This window comes from Lynx rufus, unplaced genomic scaffold, assembly GCF_022079265.1.
Source record: "Lynx rufus isolate CCGP_SWC_20201006 ecotype Redwood Valley unplaced genomic scaffold, mLynRuf1.p SCAF_6, whole genome shotgun sequence".
Classification (NCBI taxonomy): Eukaryota; Metazoa; Chordata; class Mammalia; order Carnivora; family Felidae; genus Lynx; species Lynx rufus.
The window spans coordinates 127,766,618-127,790,422 of NW_025814878.1; the positions used below are offsets into that span (position 1 = coordinate 127,766,618).

Sequence of the window (23,805 nt, forward strand, 5' to 3'; positions counted from 1 at the left end):
GGACAAGCAGGTTCCAAATGTCTCTACCATGGAATTATTCAAACTCTTCAAAGAAAACGAACCCACATTTAAAATCCATAATTTAGAGTATTCAAACATTTTACACGAGGGGACTGGAGCTCAGACTTGTCAGTTAACTCATCATTTTTGACCACCTCCGCTCTGCAAAAGGAGAAAATCAATGTTAAGATGTAAATTTATTTAAACAAAATCCGAGTGACGGTATCTGGAAGTCCTATTTTGGGAGCTTGGGGGTGATACTACCTTTGGGCTCGCCCATGTGTCCACTACCTCCCTCAGGAGACTTCTCCAACCCTATGGGCAACCTTTTCACCTTAACCTGCAAATATTTGCCTCCTGGCACAGCCTGACGCCAAAAGGGAAGCCAGCTGTGATGTGTAACATTGTACCCTCATTCCAACATCCATTAACCGTGTAACCTTACAAGAGGGTAATGCAGGCATTTCCTCAGCAGACTAGGTGCTTCTGTAATTTACCCTCCTTCTGGGCAATACCTTCTCAGTCCCTCCTTACTGCATGGGAATAAGGGACCACTCCCCCCCCCACTCCCAGTTAGCATTTGTAAGGTACCCTGCCCTCCCAAATGACCTTGTGAAGCCAATTTCTCCTGTTCGTGGAGTTACAATAGAGATGACCCTGTCTTAGACTTCCATTTTATTGTATTGCTTTTTTGAAGACTATTGATTTATTTTGAGAGACAGAGAGAGTGACTAGGAGAAGGGGCAGAGAGCGAGGGAGAGACAGAGAATCCCAAGCAGGCTCCGCACCGTCAGTGCGGAGCCTGATGCGGAGCTCTAACTCAAGAACCGTGAGATCACGACCTGAGCCGAAAGCGAGAGTTGGACGCTTCACCGACTGAGCCACCCAGGAGCCCCTTAGACTTGCATTTTAAAAGTAGGGACAAAAATGTCTTAAGTGTCCCTATATCAATTACATACACAATGCACATTTATGCATTCTCGTATGTGTATTCCTATTATTAAAAGTATTATATTTCTGGAAAACTTGCTGTTTTAACTGTCAGTCTCCCACACACTGCTAACAGAGCGACTGGCAGGCAGAATTGTGTGGTTAGTGAAAAATTTGCTGTTATTGGGTAGAGCCCAGTGGAATGAACAGGACTTTGAGCAGCAGAATTTTTATTCTGAAATCAAACAGCCTCCGATGACTTCTCTTTCCTGTCAAGTGTTGGAGGTTTTGGTGCTTTTCTTGTGTTGGTTTTGTCCTGAACTGTGTACTTTTCTTATATACACTGAATGTGAAATAGCCTGGTGTATTTCTTTGGGGATCCAGGATTTTGTTAGGTGATACCAAGGGATGGATGTAATTCCGTGACATTTTGTCAGGCTGTTAAAGAGTAAATTTTCCTTGGCTGTGGCAGGAGGTAATTATTTTTGTTTGTTTGCTTCTGACACAGGGGAAGAAAATTTGGGGTTGTTACTTCGACGATTCCAAGATACTTTTTGTTCTTTTTGGCAGGAAGGGAAAAATGCATTTTACTATTGAAAGAAGGACCAGGCTCTGATTTCCCCTGCAGACTTGATGTACTTTTTAGCCCTGTGAATATTTTTTAAGTTTGTTTATTTATTTGGGGGAAGGAGGCGGAGGGAGAGGCAGAGAGAGAGAGAGAGAAAGAGAATCTCAGGCAGGCTCCGGAGTTGTCAGCACAGAGCCCGACACAGGGCTCGATCTCCCAACCCCCTGAGCCGAAACCAAGAGTCGAACACTTAACTGACTGAGCCACCCAGACACCCCAACACTGTGAATGATCTTGCAACATGAATCACATAGTGGTTTTGCCCTTCTCCCTGAAGGCGTCCTTGGGGCACCTCTTCATCTTCTAGTCCCTCCTGGCATTTGAACTGTAGCACACTCTGTTAGGAACCTCCAACAGCGTGCATGGAATATTCCCAAAGCAAACACAGCAATATATGTGGCTTCTGCACTCAGAGTTCATGCTTTGATGGTGGCAGACGGGGATGGGCATCTAAACCAATAATAACAATGATAAAAACGCTCGTATCTCCTTTTACCATAAAACAGTTCTTTTTATTACTTTAAAAAAATTTTTTTAAATGTCTATTTATTTTTGAGAGAGAGAGACAGAGCATGAGCAGGAGAGGGGCAGAGAGAGAGGGAGACACAGAATCTGAAACAGGCTCCAGGATCTGAGCTGTCAGCACAGAGCCAGACGTGGGGCTTGAACCCAAGAACTGTGAGATCATGACCTGAGCCGAAGTCAGACGCTTAACCGACTGAGCCACCCGGGCGCCTCATAAAACAGTTCTTAATGAAGATGGCTCTAGAAAGCAAACTGAATAATATGTTTTGTAACCTATCTCCATGCTTTACATTTTCAGATACTTAATTAAAAGGCACAAAAAGAATGTACCTGCCTGTTAGGTGTTGATTGAACTCTTTTTAAAAAAAATAGCTAAATTTTGGGGCTCTGCGTGGCCCATTCGGTTAAACATCTGACTTCGGCTCAAGTCATGATCTCACAGTTCAAGGGTTCAAGTTCCATGTCGGGCTCTGTGCTGACAGCTCTGAGCCCGGAGCCTGCTTCAGATTCTGTGTTTCTCTCTCTCTCTAGCCCTCCCCCCACTCATGCTCTGTCTTTTAGGGACCCCTAGGTGGTTCAGTCAGTTGAGGGTCGGTCATGAGCTCAGGTCATGATCCCAGGGTCATAGGATCGAGCCCCACATCAGGCTCCTCGCTGATCGTGGACCCGCTTAAGATCCTCTAAATAAATATTAATATTAATTGTATAATATACTGAAATTTTGGGTAACACCACATTTCTGAAATTCCTCTGAGGTGATAGGTAGGAACCAAGACCTCAGCTCAGGGGTTAAATTATGCTTGCTGCTTTCTTAGAACACGTCCTCAAAGTCTGGTTCCACAGAGACAGTGGGTTCCCCCAGGGAAAATGTCCTCTCCCTACCCACCCTAGACTAACTCCTCTCACGAGTATCCCACGTTTCTTCACAAAGCCTTTGGGATCAGTCATTAGAGGAAAAAACCATTAACCGACATTGTTCTCAAGCAGAGGTTAGTTTGAAAGTTACTTGAAATATGAACATGTCATAGATATTCAAATGAAAGTCCACTGGGGAAACATTTATGGGCTCCACTATCAAAGAAACAGAATAATGATAGCAATAACAAAAGAAGCCTCTGAATTCTGTGTATTTCCCCAAGTATTATCTCCATCATTTCTCACGATGCATCTGAGAGGCACATATTTTTAACCTCATCTCACAGATGAGCCTACTGAGAGTTGACTCCCCAGTGAATGTTTTTCAGCGGGGATTCCTTTGCTCTCAGGAAGAATTCTTTCCCAGGAAGAGTTCCAGTCTCTTGTTTGAAAGAGACCTCTGGTGTTCTCACCACCATCAACACGGCCAATTCTCCAAATCCTATCTGAAGTGGACTGTGGATACACCTTGGGATGAAGCTGTGACTTTTACCAAATGTCTATTTAGTCTATTAGGCTCCCAGCAATAAGCAGGCTTCGTTTTCTTTGTTTTTGAAGCCCCATCAACTTCTTTTTTTTTTTTTAACGTTTATTTATTTTTGAGACAGAGAGAGACAGAGCATGAACGGGGGAGGGGCAGAGAGAGGGAGACACAGAATCTGAAACAGGCTCCAAGCTCTGAGCTGTCAGCACAGAGCCCAACGCGGGGCTCGAACTCACGGACCGCGAGATCACGACCTGAGCCGAAGTCGGCCACTTAACCGACTGAGCCACCCAGGCGCCCCAAAGCCCCATCAACTTCTAAACACAGAGGTCACCTGAGACTTTGCACACATTATTCAACGGCGTGGCTTCTATGGATGCTATAGGTTTTCTATTCTTTTTTTTTTTTAATTAACATTTATTTATTTTTAAGAGACAGAGACAGAGCGCAAATGGGGAAGGGGCAGAGAGAGAAGGAGACACAGAATCCGAAGCAGGCTCCAGGCTCTGGGCTGTCAGCACAGAGCCCGACGTGGGACTCGAACCCACCAGCCGTGAGATCATGACCTGAGCCAAAGTCAGACACTCAACCGACTGAGCCACCCAGGCGCCCCATATGTTTTCTATTCTTAAACTTCACTACAGAGTTGTTGACCATTAAAAAGAAAAAAACAAAAGACAAAAACCAACCAACCAACCAACCAACAACAAAAAGAACACTATCCTCAAGGGTCTTAGATATCTAGAAAGTAAAGGTGGCAAAAAAATGAAGGTTGATAATTCTCTTCTCAGAACAAGTAAATAATGACAGCCTACGTGTGTAGTTTATAGACCTACCATACAGAATGGCTCATTTTTTACAGTCTCGCCTCTTATTTTAATTTTTTCAGTTGGTCAGAAAAAATACAAGACATTATCTGCAGAGTATATTCATGTGAATAATGGATTACAACCCTTAATGAAATACCACATGCTAAAATTAATTAAAAGGATACCTTTTAGCACAAAACCTAAGGGGAAATGGAGAAAGAGAACACACTCCATTTTAGAGAGAAATTAGCTTTTCTCTTAAATATCACTCTGCGATACCTATATGGACCCTCAAGATGTGTGTTTTACTCTTTCAAATTAATAGTGTAAAAGGCAATTCTGTATTTGTGGACAGTCTGTGCTCATGCTCAACGTCCAATGCACCAGCATGTGGTAAGTGTCCCAGGACTAACCCACCCTCCTTTATTATTATTATTATTATTATTATTTTATTTTGTTAACATTTATCCACCTTTGAGAGACAGAGAGAGACAGAGCGCAAGCACGGGAGGGGCAGAGAGAGAGGGAGACACGGAATCCGAAGCAGACTCCAGGCTCCCAGCTGTCAGCACAGAGCCCGACAAGGGGCTCAAACCCACGAACCATGAGATCATGACCTGAGCCGAAGTCAGACACAACCTACTGAGTCCCCTAGATGCCCTTCCCCACCCTCCTTTCTTTTTTGTGTGTGGGCGGGGGGGAGGGCTAGAGTTTCATGGAACATGCCCCAGACGAAGCTGAGCCTTCTCTCTGCTTCCAGAGGGAACTTGATGGTCTCCAGCCTGTTTCTCATCCCTACATCCAGGGTCACCGGTTAACCTTACCCACCTTCTTCCTCCTTTACTCAGCACTGTCTCCTCTAGAACCCCTCCCTATATCCATAATATATTTTCTGAACAATCCTTCCAACTTCTCTTCTGGCCTCGAGCTTGGTTCTCACCTAAAACCAGCATCCCTGGCTGCTTACACACTTATCCATGTACTACACGCCCAACAATGTACATCATTAATCACTCAGCATGTAAATCCTAAAAAGGAGGAGAACTAGACCAAGCATCCACCATATATGTGGTTGCTAAATAAAGACAGCATTTCCATTTTACACGGGACTTAGGGTGTCCCTTTATGGTCCACAACACATGCTCGGTGCATAGTGGGGGCTCATTGGGTATTGGCCGAAGGAACGAATGAATGAATGCAGCCCTTTCTGTTCACTCCGCAAAGTTGAATATCTCAAGCCACATGAGTAGAGACGGAAAGATGGATAGATAGGAAGAGTGAGGAAGCTACATAAAAAGGGACAATGTGTGCAAAAAGGCCAGCTTACCACATAGAGGCTTTCGTGGAAATAGAGCCCCAGATCATAAAAATTTCCATCATGCCTCACTGGGTGTGTTCTAGTCTTCAGCTGCTCCATTTGCTGCCACTGGAAGACACAGCCACCTGGTCGACCAAGCAGGGACACCCTGAGGCGGTAGGAGCCTCGGGGAGCCTTGTTCTTGAGGCCTCTTGCACATTTCATCCGTACTTGAAGATGCTGAGGTGCCTGGCCGCGCTCAACCTAAAGACAAGGCAGGTCTCCTGAAATACGCAGGAACTGGATGAAACCACACAATTAGCCACAATGCACTTCTTGGGGGTGGGGGGAAATAGACAATTATTTTCGCTCAACCTGTAATTGTCAGGTATTAGCAATGATAACAGAGGAGGACACACGATATATAATTAGGAGGTCAAAAGGCAAGCCTGCCAATTACGCCAGGGGAAAGGTTAGCCAATTTTTAAGCATGGTATGTTAATGATCTGTGACATCAGAAACCATTCATCTATTATAATAAGATAGAATTAACAGGATACCAACACTTCTGAAAACCACACATCGTGCCTCTTCGAGGTATCTGGGAGGGTGAGTATGGGCCGTGAGTTTCAAACTCAAGAGTTTGGAAGGCAAAAACCCTTACCTCTGACACTAATCACAGACCACAGGATGCCGTAGGAGAGGAAACTGCTTTTTTCTCTACCCCTCCAGGTCTTTGCTGGACTGAAAATTAAGTTTACGTGAACAGATGAACTGGAGAAAGAAGCCAACGCTTTTTGACACGCACAAGGAGGCCCAATAATGAAAACGAGACATGAAGAAATGACCAAGGAAAGCAGTTTTTAGACATGTTAGGAAGAAACAAAATAATGTTGCGAGAAAGAGATTAGGAAGAAACAAAATAATGTTGCGAGAAAGAGACAGGATAAAGAAAACGGGTGTTTAAGAGTTTTAATTAGGAAGTAATTCCAAGCAAAATCTGGGCTGAGATTGTAGATCAGTAAAAAAATAAAATAAAATAACAAGCTTTCTACAGCGTTCTTCGCTTGAAAGTTCCAATCTCTGGTGATAAGGATGTCTTTTCACTTCTTAGTAAAGGGAGGGTACCTTTCATATGGGAGATTTATTTCCTATTTTCAGGGGGACGGAGGAGGATCTGAGTGGTCTTGCACTGGCTATCTCTCACGTAGCTTCAATTCAAAATAGTCTGTGTGCCCTTGTGGTACATTTGGGGCAGCCTGCCCTTGGTCCCTATACCACCTTGATGAGTCAAGTCCAAAGTAGGTCAGACAAACCCTTCACCTGATAGATACTTTTATTCAGTTTAAGCATGAGGTCAACTTACCCCATGGGCTTCCAAGGAGAGAAAAAAAAACAACCTAAAGGACGGAGTAGCATTTGTGTGTGCTTTAACCTAAAACTTAGCATACATTGTATGTAACTAAAGAACAGGAGTCAAGAATATTTTATGGGGCATTTGAACTTCATTGCTTACCTTCCACTCACAGGAATAGGCCATTTTCATTTTTAGGAATAGGCCATTTTCATTTTTAGCAAGTGCTGGAAAGTTTATCCAAACGGATAAGATTTTTTTAATGGACTTGTTTCAGATTAAACAAAAATTAAACTGGGATTATTAATAACTCAAATGTCATTAAGTCATGTTTTCTATACTCACAAGTCCCAAATAGTCTTTGGAATCATTTGACCTCAAAGAATTCTCTATTACATTGTGCTTTAAGCAAAAAATAATGCCGTTCTTCGAAGCAGTTTACTGTACTCTCTTGGCTCCTGGAGTTAGTAGCTACCCATTAATCTGCAGCCAACGGTGAAGTACCTTTTAATCCTGCCTAGACTTTATTTTGTGAGCGATAATATATATTTCCATATAGATAGTATGCTTCTGGAATCAAATCACAGCTAAATAAACAGTGGAAGTTGCTAAACTTCTTTTGTTTTCTCACAGAAGTCATACTTAAAAACCAATCAGAATAACAATTATTTTTGGCCTAATTAGAAAATCTTAATTAACAATAAAGACTTAACCTTAATATGTTGGCTTCCAAAAATATTTTTTTAAAAAAAATTAACGCCATGTGAATAAATAAGACAAGCTCTTTAAACCTCAAGGCAGGATTACTGATGCAGGCAGACCGAGTTATTAAACACATTCTAAATTAAACGCCTCTATGAATTTTATACTGAAATATATTGTGATAGTTTTGCATGCCAAATGTGACATTTTGTATTTTAGATCCATCTTCTGTAGTAATTTTGGAAATGTCATACAAACAAAGATTTTGTCATTTACCAATGGAATTACTATGCATGGCCGCTTAGTCATTTCTTTGCTGGCTCTTGTGGTTGTTTCAAGTCAGCAAGCCATAAAAAATCTTTATCTCTCTGAAACACAGCAATTTGGAAGATAATCGAATGGTGACTAGGGGGCAGAAATGCCAGTCTGAGGAATTATACCACAATCTCTCTTGCATTTACAACCTTCCTCAAAGCGAGTGTCAGATGAGTAGGGACAGAAGACAGAAGATTCATCAAATCTCAAACCTGTCTCATTTGCATGGAGACAGTCCTGCCTCATTGTCTAGTGGGAACCCAGCCTGGCACTGTGCACACCGTTCTTGAGGAATTCCCAATGCTTTACAGTCGAGAATTTTAGCCCTTCTATTTGAGCGTAGAATTCTCCTCAAAGATATTTACCAAGACCTGTTGAAACTCTGTTTCTCTAGAGGGTCCCAGCAGGAGGAAAAGCCAACCAGGACAGCGAGCCAAGAACCGTGGATCTCATCATTTCACATTTTTGCATCCGAGAAAGGGTCAGTCATGAGAGTCTCACCTTCCAGCAAGGTCCTGCTGCTGCTGCCTTTGATTCGTGAGTTACGTCTGTGAGAGTACAGAGCTCGGCCGGCCTGTTTTCTTTCCAGACATCTCGATGTGCAATTAATGGTTGACTTGGCACTCTGCAGCGGGTACAAGAGGAGGGGAGATAAAAGGAAGAGAAATTGACAATGGGGATAATGAAAAGGTTTGCCTTTGGAACCACAACACAATTTGATGTTTTCCTCAAACATTGTGTCAGATTAACTGAGAATTAGATAAATACCACACAACTACCGTTGATTAAAGTTGGGGAGAGGAGTAGCTTTTGAAATGTGATCTCTATAAAATTCAAGACTCCCTGTAGTCAATACTGATCTCCCAGTAATTAAAATGTGGCTCGTTTCAGAAATTACCGAAGATCAAATATTTGGTAAGACATTTTGCCACTTCATTTTCAGCCCCCCTCTCCTTCAATCTTATAAACTGATGAAGAAACTTGGAAATAGAGGAATCGTTCAAATAGCTGAATAGCTGATATGACATAAACTTTTTATTTTTGTAATGCAATGGCCAGAAATCAAGATCTATTTCTACCTTCAAAAATGTCCCCCAGGCTTTTTTTTTTCCTCCTGTTAACATTTACTGCCTTTATTTGAGGTTCTTTTTTATGACTCACTTATTTATTTATTCATTTATTTATTTATTTATTTATTTATTTATTTAATTTTGAGCTTCTAACATTTGCCTGCGTTCCCAAATTCATTTGAATTAAGAAGGATCTTGTATTTCATTTCTCCTAACTTAAGCTTAATTCCATCAGCAGAGCCATCTGTGACAATGACTGTACCCCCACCAGAGGAATGGCCTTTTTGGATCTCACAGCTGATTTAGTTTCTTGTGATAGAAATGATTTCCCTTAATTTGGTTAGAGCTCCATTGACACAAGGGTTCATTAGGACACCATTTGCTGGCAATTCAATTTCAAATTAAATACACTTTGTTGTAAATTTTATTACTTTTAAACTACTGTATCTATTGTCTTTAATGGCCCTATTATACAGTTATGAAGGTAAACAGATTTCATTAGTAAACATCAAACATGATGTGTTAACCACAGTGAGATGGTTTCCTCAGTTTCTTTCTTTGTTCTTTTGATAAGCATTGTAAGGCACTCATGAAATATCTTAAAAACTTAATCTAAATAATTAGATGTTGAATTCATGATTATCATCCTAAAGGTGGGGGGAAGGTCCTTAGTTACAATCCTAGTTCTTTGTAATTAAAGGTTTCCTAAGAATACCTCCCTTAGTTAAAAAGAAACACAATGCACATCAAAAGGTTAATACACAGTTTTAACTCCTTATCAGGTACAGAGAGGTAAGTCTAGAGATTGGTGTCCCCTTGGAGTGAGTAGTCAGACCCTAGACCAGGAACCAGACCAGACATGAGCTCATTTTGAATTCGGTCCTGTGGCATATTATTACTCTCTGTTTCCCCTCATATACAATACTTATTACTTTTGTGATTATAGAAATATATGCTTATGTTTGCACATTATGCAAAATTTAATTGTATAAAAAGCCCCACAATAGTCATCCATTAGTCCACGACCCTGATATAAACACTGATGAAATATTGAGGTCCGTTCCTCATAGCCAGGTAGCAAAATATACCTTTTTATTCTTTACAAAATAAGACTGATGATGTCAATACTATTTTGTAACCCATATTTACCACTTTGTACATTATAGGCATTTTCCATGTGACTCGATTTTTTTCCCCATGGCATAATCTCTTATTGTTGGATATTTAGGTTTGTTCCAACTCTCACTACTGTAAATGAGTCTGTAATTAACTCCCTTGCATATAATGTCCTGCAGACATCCCTGGCCATTTTCCTGGTCTGAAGTCCTAACACAGAAAAGTTGGGCGCTGGGAACATGCTACCCTATACCTCCGTGATACCACCTTGAGCACTGAATGACATCTCAGCAAAATACAATCTTGCCTGCTTGGCATGTTCCCTGAGGCACTGAATTGTCTTCACAGAGAGACAGGCCCCACTCCAGCTGATACCTTATTTTCTCTGCTAGTCAGATTAGAAATTAAGTAAAATTACAATGAGCAAACAGCATTGATATATGCAACAGGATTTCTCAACCTCTGCACTATTGACATTTTGAACCCCATAATCCTTTGTTGTAGAGGCTGGCTTGTGCGTTGTAGAATGTTTAGCAAGATCCCTGGCCCCCGACCACCAGATGCCATTAACAGACCCTTCCCTAGTCCCAGTCATGATAATAATAATAAAAAAAATGTCTCCAGGGACGCCTGGGTGGCTCAGTCGGTTGAGCATCCAACTTCAGCTCAGGTCATGATCTCGCGGTCCGGGAGTTCGAGCCCGGCGTCGGGCTCTGTGCTGACAGCTCAGAGCCTGGAGCCTGCTTCCGATGCTGTGTCTCCCTCTCTCTCTGCCCCTCCCCTGCTCATGCTCTGTCTCTCTCTGTCTCAAAAATAAATAAAAACATTTTTTTTAAAAAGTCTCCAGACATTGCCAAATGTCTCTTGAGGCCAAAACTGATCCCTGTTGAGAACCCCTGATATGCAGTATTAACTAACACTTATGGGATGTCTAGCATGTTCGAGGTACTCTTTTGAAAACGTTATATCTATTGTTTCATTTAACCCTTCAGATAATCCAATGAGGTGTTATTATTTCTACTTCACTGATGAACCGGTGCTGGGGAATGTTGACCATCTTATTTGAGGTCACATGGTCATAAGGCATAAAAGCCTGAGATTCAAAGGGAGACCATCTACCTTGAGAGCCCCTCTGAACCCACACCCACCACTACTGCACTTCCTCTCCTGGCACAGAGAAACAGCAGGTGCCGCGGCCTGATCTTGGAAGCTCCTACACTGGACGAAGAATTTCGATACTTCCTGAGAGGTAAGTAAGGCGTGGTTCCAAGCTATACTTCCATTACTATGACGGCCCCATCCCCAACAGTCGTATAGGAATGGAAGGGCACAGATAAATCTCAAGAGGAAGGGAGGTCATGTCTCCCACAAACCTGATCCTTAAGGTGAATCAAACTCGGGCTGCTTGGTACCTATAATTGCCCCATATTTAACCTAGAGTGAAACAAACAAAATAAAATAAAATGCATTCAATCCACCATGGAGGAACGTACTTGTCAAATGTTTTGTCAGTGTTTAAACACGACATAGGAATGTACTGACTGAGTCCTTCCCCTCCACATTTCAGGTCCTGCATGGAAGAAAAAAGAAATGAAATAAAATTGGTCAAAAAAACACTTGAAGCATTGTATGTAGAAGTTGGTTTTTCTAAGACCTGGATATGCTACTATAAGGGTTGAGGTTCCAGGAGACAAATGAGAACACCTTTTGCAGCCACTTTTACAGACTATGACTTTCCTAACTCTGCTTAGTTACTTTTGGCCAGGAAGGTGGAGAGAATTATAAAAACATTTTAGAAGGAGGAGAAATAATTGAGAGATGCAAAGCCAGCTTCTTTTAATGTTTATTTATTTTTGAGAGAGACAGTGCAAACGGGAGAAGGGCAGAGAGAGAGGGAGACACAGAATGTGAAGCAGGCTCCAGGTTCTGAGCCATCAGAACAGAGCCCGATGCAGGGAATGAACTCACGAACTGCAAGATCGTGAACTGAGCTGAAGTCAGACGCTTAACCAACTGAGCCACCCACGCACCCTGCAAACCCAGCTTTCTTTGTCTCTGCTTCTCTCTCTCTCTCTCACACGCACACACACACACACACACACGTGCCTGCATACACACCACACAATGGTACGGTTTAACAAAATGTAAATGGACATATGGCTGAATGTGTAGGATGCTAGAGATGTTAATAATAATTGTTATGGTGTAATTTATCATCCAATCCAGAACACTTGGGTAGTCAATGAGGAAACAATTATTCTAGGACAAACAGGCATAACTCAGGATTGCGCCATGCAAAATATAACACGCAGCAACCCTTCTAAAAATACTGATCCAGATGTTCTGAAAGGGTATCATATGGACAAATATCAACATATTTAGTGAAAGTGAATGATGAGGAAATGAAAGAGAGAGAAAGATCTCAGAATGGAAGCTGCTGTCCTTTGTAACCTAACCTTGGAAATGACAGAGCAGCACTTCTGCTGCAGCCTATTGGCCACACAGATGAACCCTGATACAGTGCGGGATGGAACTATGAAAAGGTGCTAAGGGGAGGCCAGGATCCTGAGTCCACGACAATGATGAAATCCAAACAAGCAAATGTTGGCAGTTCCTTGATTAAGTCTCAAGGTTGGAATGCTTCTCTATGGCTCTCAGCTCTGTCCTCTAGATGCCTGGTTCCACTCTTTGGATCTTCCCTGCTTTTTTTTTTTAATGAAAGGTAACCCACGTTTGCAGCTACATAGTGTTCTCAACCTGTTTTCTGCCAATAGAATTTGGGAGTCCAAAGACATCTTTATTTTGTTCTCTCTCAGTCTCTTTCTTTTTTTAAAATGTTTATTTATTTTTGAGGGGGGGGGTGGCACACAAGCTGGAGAGGGGCACAGAGAAAGGAACAGAAGATCCAAAGCGGGCTCTGTACTGACAGCAGAGAGCCCGACGCAGGGCTCGAACTCACAAACCATGAGATCATGACCTGAGCTGAAGTCAGACACTTAACTGACTGAGCCACCCAGGTGCCCCTCTCTCGGTCTCTTTCAATCCAAGCAGGTGCTTTGTCTGCTTATCTAATTCCATTTAAAACTGTGTAGGTCTTCAGTGAATCTTAGCGGAGTCCACTTGGTTAGACAAAAACCAAACCCACAAATCTCTTCAAGAAGACCTTCCCTACCACACGTTTCCACTGAAAGGATGCCATGTCATATATTGTGATTCTAGTAAGTAAATCTTCTAGTAAGTAAATCTTCTCAAGTTTATCACATAGTAATTAGAAGGAGTTTCATAATAGCAATGCTAATGTGCATTTATTGAGCATTGATACTCATTGTACTAGGCCCTGTGCTTTGTTCAGCCTCTTATTCTACAGATATTTATTATGGTTTTGCTTTATGCCAGACACTGTGCTAGAAGCCAGAAATACAGTGGTATACAAATATATACATTATACTTGACATTATAAAACCATCTTTCTACTGGACATGATAAATAAAACAAACTTGAGAAATGAATAAAACAATGGCAAGTATGATAAGAATGGAAAATGCAGAGAAGAACCCAAAGAATAGTATAGAGAAGAATTTTAAGGGACAAGTTTGTGGGGGAAGGTTAGGAAAGATGGAAATTTTTTTTAATGAGACTAGTAAAAAAATTGTTTAGCCATGCAAAGAACAAAAGAAATTAATTGTTCCAGGCAGAAAGAACAGCATGTACAAAGGTCCTGAGGTAGGACATAGTTTTATAGAAAGGAAAGGAAAGGAAAGGAAAGGAAAGGAAAGGAAAGGAAAGGAAAGGAAACGAAATGAAACGAAAGGAAGGAAAGAAGTTTGGCTGTGACCTAAGTATAGCCCCAGAGGAGAATACTGGGAACTTGGGTTAGAAATATAAATAGGAGCCAGACCTTGCTGAACATGCAGGTGATGTTAACCAATCTACATATTATATGCAACTAGGAAGCCATTAGAAGGTTTAAGTAAATATCTGACCTATGTATAACCAGTGATGAAATTTTGAAACTATTAAATGCGTGTCTATTTATTCCTCCCTCCAATAGATCACAATTCTCAGCAAAGTTCAGCTATGGTAACATTCAGCTTCAGATAATTGGAGAGGGGAAATGTCTTCTCAAGATGGAGAACATCAAAAAGAAGTCACAACCAGAAAGCAAGAGGCAGTGGGGACTCTTCCCCCCTTTTGCTCCACGTGGAGTGGGAACTGAAGAAGGAGGTAAAAATAAGGAAATCAAGCAGCCAAACGTGTACGTATGGTGGCTTCCTCCCAACTCATCCCCTCCTCTCCGAGGCAGAAATCCTGCAGGAACTGCAGATGTGTGTGACAATTTGAGGAGAAACCAAGGAACCGAAGGGTCATGCCAGACTTTCAGTTAAAATTCTGAGAGACATGAACCCCATGTTCCAACACGGCGGGCGTAAGGCTAGTTAACCAGTTAACCACATTACGCAAAATGGGAATTTTGTTGTGGTTAATCACCAAGAAAGCCCAAGTTCAGGGTCTGTATCAGAAAAAGTCCCAGTAGAAATGCAGGCATTCTCAAAATGAGATGATGACAAATGTTTGATCACAGAGCTATGGATTTAGGAGGAGGCTGATTCTACCATCAGGCGTGAAGGGATGAGGACACACAGCCATCACCAGACACTGGAAGGAGAGTCATATAAAGTCATCTCTCTTGAGTAGAACAGTGACCCTGGGTGGAGGGACAGAGCCAGCTCAATGCAGCCTTGACCTCACAAGGAGGAGGGAGGAACTATTATATGACTTCTCTCTTCTCTCCTTCTTAACCCTTAACAAGACTCCCCATTGATGGAAAGCAACCAGAAGCATAGGGTACAGGAGAAGAATTGATGGAAAGCATTGATGGAAAGCAACCAGAAGCATAGGGTACAGGAGCCCTACAGGTGTGGCCTCACACTTTAGTCTTGTGTGACAGAAAACGTGGCAGATTTAGACTCGCAAGTTTACCAAGGAGCAAACGGTGTATGTAGAGCAACCTACAGGGCGAACCACTGGACTCAGCTATGAAGCCTTGCTGATGAACTGAATGAGGAAGATGAGGGGAAATGAAAAACGAAAAACCAATTTGAGATTTCTGGCCTAAGTAAATCAATGGTCTGTGATGCCATTTACTGAGAAAGGAAAGGTGGGGCAGGCAATGCAAACACAGTTTTGAGGAACGAAATACAAGCTTCCAGGTTGCACCTGTTAAATGTGCAGTGTTTTTGTGATACCCGCATGGCAACGGTAAGTAGGAGTGAACTACGTGAGTCTGACAGTAACAGAAGAGATCAGAGCTTCTGGTTCTCACCAGCAAGACGATGGAATTTAGGTGACGGGAATTAATGAAGCCACCTTGCGAGGCACTTCTAAGCACTTTTGTAGGCATTACGTCGTTTGATTCTTGCAACAGCCCTATAATGCATGCACTCTGAGCATCATACTTATTTTGCAGATGGGTAAACTGAGGCTCAGAGACCTTGAGGTTCGGGTACCCGGTGGAGACTGGAGACAGCTCTCTGTGGTTCCAGAGCTCAGTCTTTTTTTCTTTTTTAAATGTTTATTTATTTTTGAGAGAGAGTGCGAGTGGGGGAGGGGCAGAGAGAGAGGGAGACACAGAGTCCAAAGCAGGCTCCAGGCTGCACACTGGCAGCACAGAGCCCCACACGGGCTCCAACCCGGGAACCGTGAGATCATGACCTGAGCCCGAGTCAGTCGCTTAACTGACAGAGCCACCCAGGCGCCCCAACAAAGACCCATCTTAATCCACGTAATTGGCCCTGCACAGAGTCACATTGCCTTTTTAGACGCTACATGTACAGGGTGACAGTTTTTTCACTCACTTCACTCCATATAGTTTCTATTATTAGCCCATGATCAAATCAACATCCTTGTGCCAACAATTAAGGCTTGCATCGATGGATGTGTATGGTCCTTTGGAAAGGCGTGCAGAGAGCTAAACAGTAAAACTTTATTAAAACTTAGGAAATTTTCCTTTGCACCAACCATGTTCCAAAAAAGACCAAACAGGGCAAGCATGGTTTGCAAAGATGATGAATTCCCTCACGGAGCCAACTATTTTCAAATCCTCTCAAGGACTCCGGAAGCACGGACGATTTATTAACGGTGAGCTAATTAAAAGGTATCACTTCATTAAGGAAGACTTTACCCCCAACTTTATTATGTAACAATTATTTCTTGCCGCTTTAGTCATATACCTGCTTTTAGAGAAAAATAATTCTTGTGTGTGTGTGTGTGTGTGTGTGTGTGTGTGTAGAATTTGTTTCAAAATATTTTGCCACCCAGACTGTCCACCATATCCTATTAGTCTGAACAAGGGATGGTTTGTTATAATTGGGGATTACACAGGGAACAGTTTGGCAAGAATTACTAAAGAATAATAGGCAATAATGCCTTGGAAAACTTGGGGTGCCTGGGTGGCTCAGTCAAGTAAGCGTCCGACTTCGGCTCAGGTCATGATCTCACAGTTTGTGAGTTCCAGCCCCGCGTCAGGCCCTGCGCTGACAGCTCAGAGCTTGGAGCCTCCTTCGGATTCTGTGTCTCCCTCCCTCTCTGCCCCTCCCCCGTTCATGCTCTGTCTCTCTCTGTCTCAAAAATAAATAAAACATTTTTAAAAATTTAAGAAAAATAATACCTTAGAAAACTTAAATAGCTTAATCTTGCCAGATGAAACTCATAATAACATTTAAGTACTTTAAACTCTGCATTATGTTTCTCAAATATCAGAGTGAAGAGTGAGGATACACTATGGTTAACAAAACAAACAAACAAACAAAAAACTCCCGGAAGCCTTTCTCCAAATACAGAGTATCCTTGAGGAGCTTGACACACTGTGATATGGACTATCTGCTCCATATTGGCTACAAGAATTACGCCTTTTTAACTTTTACATCTGCTACTTAAAAAGACAGAAAACATAAAAATCTCCAAAAAGAAACAAAATAAGAAAAAAAGTCTGTGGTCATGTACAACATGTACAAATATAGAAGTGAAGGTCATGTACAACATTTGATCAAGAAACAATGAAAGTTGTCTTTGTCTTCCCATTCTTCACATCTTCTACTTAAAGCTCTTGGGAGTCAGATCCCAGACCCTTATAAGAATGGATTTTCTAGGGGCGCCTGGGTGGCTCAGTCCGTTAAGCATCCGACTTCGGCTCAGGTCATGATCTCACGGTTTGCGAGTTCGAGCCCCGAGTCGGGCTCTGCGCTGACAGCTCGGAGCCTGGGGCCTGTTTCGGATTCTGTGTCTCCCTCTCTCTCTGCCCCTCCCCTGCTCACGCTCTGTCTCCATCTGTCTCAAAAATAAATAAAACATTTTAAAAAATATAAAAAAGAATGGGTTTTCTATTAATATGTAGGGGAATATAACAATTTTGGAGACATGAGTTGAGAAAGAAAGAACATTTAAATTTAAATTTCTAAGAAACATAGAATCAAATATGCAGGAAGTATTTGGTATGATCCAGAGTAAGGAAGATACTGAGAAGTAGCTGAGGAATAATGCATCACTTTACAAACTCGTGAAAACTTTCCTAACATACCAATTTCCTAAATTTATTTAATTTTCAAAGTATTTGTAATAACTGCCTTATTGAGATGTATTTTAGAGTCGTGAGGGAAAAATGGTTCTGATGTTAAATATAAAATCATGCCTTTGAAAACTAAAATAATAAATAAAATCATGCCTTTGCCTTTTCAAGTAGAGGAAAGTGTCTACCAATGACCTAATACCGTGAAAACTGTTTCTACATGTACCCTGTCATTTAGAAGAAGCTATTTAAGATAACAAAATAATTGCTGTTGGTCAAAGCAAGTTCTATTTATGGAAGAATTATGGCTAACAAATTTAGACAAAATGGTAGAATATAAAGCCATCATCTTGCAATTCTTAATGAATTATTTCTGGCAAGGATTATCAATTGACATAAAGCCGTCAAAAGTGACTAGTTGGTGAGGAAGTGAATACTGTTTGATACCCAAGTAATCACACAGACTTTTTAATTTCAAAGGGAAGGGGCGCCTGGGTGGCGCAGTCGGTTAAGCGTCCGACTTCAGCCAGGTCACGATCTCGCGGTCCGTGAGTTCGAGCCCCGCGTCGGGCTCTGGGCTGATGGCTCAGAGCCTGGAGCCTTCTTCCGATTCTGTGTCTCCCTCTCTCTCTGCGCCTCCCCCGTTCATGCTCTGTCTCTCTCTGTCCCAAAAATAAATAAACGTTGAAAAAAAAAAATAATTTCAAAGGGAAAATCACAGATGAGTCACGATACCATCACCATAAACCAACAACCAATTTTAGCATCAAAAATGAAGCAATCAATGACCAGATATTATTCATCTCTAGATATATCAAAATACGGACTTCACCGTATTGTCTCTGATGTACTCCAGTCAAAGATATTCATCTTGCACTCGACCAGCACTTTTAGAACAACTTCCATAATATTGGAATATCTGTCAGCTCAGAGCCTGGAGCCTGCTTCCGATTCTGTGTCTCCCTCTCTCTCCGCCCCTCCCCTGCTTGCACTCTGTCTCTCTCTCTCTCTCAGAAATAAACATAAATGTTAAATATATATATATATTTAAAATATATATAAATATATATAATATATATAAAAATATATAAAAATATATATGTGTGTGTATATATGTATATATATACACATATATATATACATATATACACACACATATATATACGTATATACACATATATATAAATATATGTGTATTTAAAGCATCATCCCCCAAATAATCCCATCATCTGCATAAATCTCCAAAATTTTGTTGGAAATTGTGGCAGTACAGTAAGAATTGGGACTCGACAAAAACTTGTCATTAAAAAATCACATCTTTTTAAAAAATTTTTTAATGTTTATTCATTTTTGAGGGAGAGACAGAGTGCGAGTGGGGAGGGGCAGAGAGAGAGGGAGACACAGAATCTGAAGCAGGCTCCGGGCTCTGAGCTGTCGGCACAGAGCCTGACCCGGGGCTTGAACCAGTGGACCACGAGATCATGACCTGAGCCGAAGTGGGACACTTAACTGACTGAGCGACCCCAAATCACATCATTAATAGTTAAAATAATTTGTTTTTATCCGAGTACAGTTGACACACAATGTGACATTACTTTCGGGTGCACAGGTTTCGACTCCACAAGTTTATATGCTCTGCTATGCTCATCACCATATGTCACCATACAATGCTATTCCTTCATATTCACAGAATCTCAAAGCCGATGATGTAAATTTCAGCCCACTAATTACCTTAGGGACACTGGAGTTAGAAAGTAGCAGCAATAGGAAAAAAAAAAGTGACAAAAAAATCTCCAGGTGGTTTTTCCACTATAAAAAATTATATTTTCTAAAATGAAGCCACTTAATATAAATGGGGGAAAGAAAGCATTCTGAGGAGCTTTCTTTAACAGTTATACAATTTTTCCACCAGTATTAAATTTATGTGGGCATTTTCAAACGTACGGATTATTTGGGGCACTCTATCTGTCTCCCCTTTTGCACGGATGCCATTCACCTTCTTAAGGCCTTCTTAATATTTTACATTACTTTCATCAACAGTTATCGAATGCTTGATGTTTCCTGGGAATGAGCAGGCCGACAGTCCAACACGGGGGGTCTTATCACAGAACAAGGAGGATCACTGAGAAGCTTCATGTACGGAGAGTTTTCAATGAAGTAATAGAACTAAACTATGGAGCAAGGTGAACACAAGAATAAAAGACAGATTCCTCAAAAGCATACACGGAGATAATTTACAAGTTATCTTATAGAACCAGGTAAAATCTTTATGTTTTTCAATTTAGTTATTTAAATTCAGGTTAGTTAACATACAATGAATTACTAGTGTCAGGAGTAGAGCCCAGTGATTCATCACTTACATACAACACCCAGTCGTCATCCTGAAAAGTGGCCTCCGTAGGGCCCATCCCCCATTTAGCCCATCCCCCCTCACCTACCCTCCAGCAACCATCTGTTTGTTCTCTGACTGACTTATTTCGCTGTGACATAATACACTCCATCCACGTTGTTGCAAATGGTGAGATTTCATTATTTTTGATTGCCAAATAGTATTCCATTGTGATTGGCTATTGTTTTTATTTTATTTTGATGTTTATTCATTTTGAGAGAGACAGAGACCGAGTGCGAATAAGGGAGGGACAGAGAGAGAAAGGGAGACACAGAATCCGAAGCAGCCTCCAGGTTCTGAGCTGTCAGCACAGAGCCGGACGCGGGGCTTGAACTCACGAACTGCGAGATCATGACCTGAGATGAAGTCCGTCACTCAACCGACTGAGCCACCCAGGCGCCCTGGATTGGCTATTGTTGATAGTGCTGCTATAAACATTGGGATGCATGTGCTCCTTCAAATCAGCATTTTTGTATCCTTTGGATAAATACCTTGTAGTGCAATTGCTGGGTCATAGGGTAGATCTATTTTTAGCTTTTTTAGGAATCTCCATACTGTTTTCCAGAGTGGCTGCACCAGTTTGCATTCCCACCAACAGTGCAGGATTTCTCATCCTCGCCAACATCTGTTGTTTCCTCAATTGTTAATTTTCGGCATGTTGACAGGTCTGAGGTGGCATCTCATTATCGTTTTGATTTGTATTTCTCTGATGATGAGTGAGCACCTTTCCACGTACCTGTCGGTCATCTGGATGTCTTCTTTCGAAAACATCTATTCATGTCTTCTGCCCATTTCTTCACTGGATTATTTGTCTCTTGGGTGTTGAGTTTGTTAAGTTCTTTATAGATTTTGGATACCAACCTTTTATCCGATATGTCATTTGCAAATATCTTCTCCCATTCCACAGGTTATCTTTTAGTTTTCTTGATTTTTTTTTCCTTCACTATGCAGAAGCTTTTTATCTTGATGAGGTCTCAATAGTTCATTTTTTGTTTTTACTTCCCTTGCTTCTGAAGACATATCTAGAAAGAAGTTGCTGTAGCTGAGGTCAAAGAGGTTGTGCCCTGTTTTCTCCTCTAGGACTTTGATGGTCTCCTGTCTCACATTTAGGTCTCTCATCCATTTTGAATTTATTTTTGTGTGTGGTGTAAGAAAGTGGTCAGGTTCATTCTTTTGCAGGTTTTTTATAGAAACAGATAAAATCTTTACTTTTTTTAAGCTTATTTATTTATTTTGAGAGAGAGAGCACAAACAAGGGAGGGGCAGAGAGAAAGGGAGAGAGAGAGAGAATCCCAAGCAGGCTCTGCACTGTCAGCACAGAGTCTGACACAGGGCTCAAGGACACAAACCGTGAGATCATGACCTGAGCCAAAACCAAGAGTCAGATAGTTAACTGACTGAGCCACCCAGGTGCCCAAGCCAGGTTAAATCTTAATAGGACCCTCTGGTATCTGTACCAAATAAACAAGACTCACTTGAAATAATGGTGAGACATTTTACACATACACAGACACACACACACACACACACACACACACGTATGTTCTGCTCTTTCAATGCCTTAATTTCGCATAAAATGACATTTACATTTTAGAAGCTAAACAAGTATTCTTTAATTTTAAGTTAGGGTGCCTAAATGGCACAACCAGTTAAACATCAGGCTCTTGACTTTGGCTTAGCTCAAGATCTCACAGTCATGGGATCAAGCCCTACAACAAACCCCACATCGTGCCCGGGTCTCCACACTGAGCACGGAGACTGCTTGGGATTTTCTCTCTCTCTTCCTCTCTCTTTGCCCCTCCACCACTGTGCACACACACTCTCTCTTTTTCTCGCTCTCTCAAAATAAGATTTTTTTCAAAAAATATTAAGTTAACATATATTTCTAAGTTCCTATCAAGTAGAGGCTATAAGAAAAAGCCCTTGTCCATAAGAAAATTGCGATTAAGTTTGCAATAAAATACATTTGAATAATGGTACAACGTACTGTAAGATCAAAAACAGATAAAATGGGAAATTCCTAATGAATAAAGATACTGAATGATTTATATACGATTTCACAGCTAATATTTTTGTTACACATAATAGTTGTGACAACATGGTATGATGTGAATTACTGACACTGATACCCTGAGAGTTTCAATGACTTGTCTAAGACCACATATGACGTAAGACTTGGAGGCTATTTGAACCCATTACTCTTTGACTCCAAAACACAAGTTTGTCCGCCATCCCATGATGCCTCCCTCAAAATATAATTAACTGGACAGGGACACCTGTGAGAAACTAGTTAAAGGCTTTTGACCAAGGAAGTAAAATGATCAGTTATACCTTAAGCACTAATTCTGGAATGGATAGGAGCAAAGAGAGAAGAGAAGCCAGGAGAACAGCTAAGCTTTTGTTAAAGTGCCTTATGTACTTTAGTAAGAAGCCTTTTGCTAACATTTGCACAACTGTTCAGCAAGGAATGAAAGTGTTATATTTAAAAAAATGTATTTATGCCGAATTGTGATGTTTTCTTTTAATCGCTTGGGGAGGGGAAGTAACTGGAAAAAAACAGATATTTACATATCTCTATCTTAGTTAAGAGTTTTAGGAAAACAGTATCTTCTGCAATTTCAGTAACTTCGGTAATTTCAGGCGAGTCCAAACAGCATGGGTCTTAGAACAGAATTCACATTTTTTTTCCTTCCTCCACAGCCTGTCCCACCCTTTCTCATTCTTGACAATCTTGCATTTCTAGTCCCCACCCTTCATCAAACAGTCCTTCAAAAATTATATATTCATGCAAAAATTATGGTATCTCAAATCATTCAAAATTTTTACGAGTAGCTATGATCACAATACATGCTAAAAGAAGAGGTAAAATGACAGTTTTAGGGAGAAGGGAGAAAAAGAACGTAAGGAATAAAACCATTCCACACAAGAAGGGGCGCTCCAGGTGGCTCAGTTGCTTAAGTGTCCCACTTCGGCTCAGGTCATGATCTCACGGCTGGTGGGTTCAAGCCCCACATCGGGCTCTGTGCTAACAGCTCGGAGCCTGGAGCCTGTTTCAGATTCTGTGTCTCCCTCTCTCTCTGCCCCTCCCCTCTCGTGCTCTGTCTCTATCTTTCTCAAAAATAAACATTAAAATAATAATAATACAAAAAAATCACACAAATCAAAAAAACCATTCCCCACAAGGAAAGCTGAAAAACTATTTTAGTCCATAGATTGGACCATAGATTGGAAATAAATATCTCTAAAAAATTACAAGAGGTGGATTAGTGTTCTTAAAATATGAATATTTCCCAGCTGCCCACAGGAGGCTTTAGGTTCAGGAAGCTGAGGCCAACCCCGCCCACTCCTAGGCTGGGACATCTGATCCAGGACTGAGCCAATCAACATGATCTCAGATCGGAGCCCACTGAGGGTTCAGAGATCGAACACAAGGCCTACAATGTCCAATCAGACGGAAGTACAGGGCATTTGAAACATTGAGTAAAGAAAAGAAAGAAAAAAAAACCTCGCATACGAATGTTAGCAGACTAAAGGCAATCTTTTTATTTCTTCATTCAATGACAATGGCAGTGTCTGTCCATTGTTTGACAATGAGTGCTAAATTATGTTGGAATATGACCTGGAGGCAAATAAACAGATTCAAACAGGCTCGGAGAATTATAAAAGGTCCTGGGGGGCTCAACTCTTTGATTTCTCTTGACCCAACT

The 23,805-nt window shown here is 41.2% G+C and overlaps 1 protein-coding gene and 1 non-coding gene across 2 annotated transcripts in view; both read right to left on the reverse strand.

The window, feature by feature from the left end:
- The window catches only part of LOC124529224 (uncharacterized), a 299,198-nt gene that overhangs the window by 213,673 nt on the left and 61,720 nt on the right, over window positions 1-23,805 (reverse strand). Inside the window, exons 7-10 of the mRNA XM_047103062.1 lie at window positions 11,639-11,715; window positions 11,265-11,387; window positions 8,461-8,584; window positions 5,619-5,852 (exon numbers count right to left, since the gene is read on the reverse strand). Of these exons, the coding sequence (XP_046959018.1) occupies window positions 5,619-5,852; window positions 8,461-8,584; window positions 11,265-11,387; window positions 11,639-11,715 (558 nt within the window). The remainder of the gene's footprint in view (window positions 1-5,618; window positions 5,853-8,460; window positions 8,585-11,264; window positions 11,388-11,638; window positions 11,716-23,805) is intronic.
- Window positions 4,006-4,090, reverse strand: TRNAQ-UUG (transfer RNA glutamine (anticodon UUG)). Its single transcript has one exon. It is a non-coding gene; the product is annotated as a tRNA-Gln (tRNA).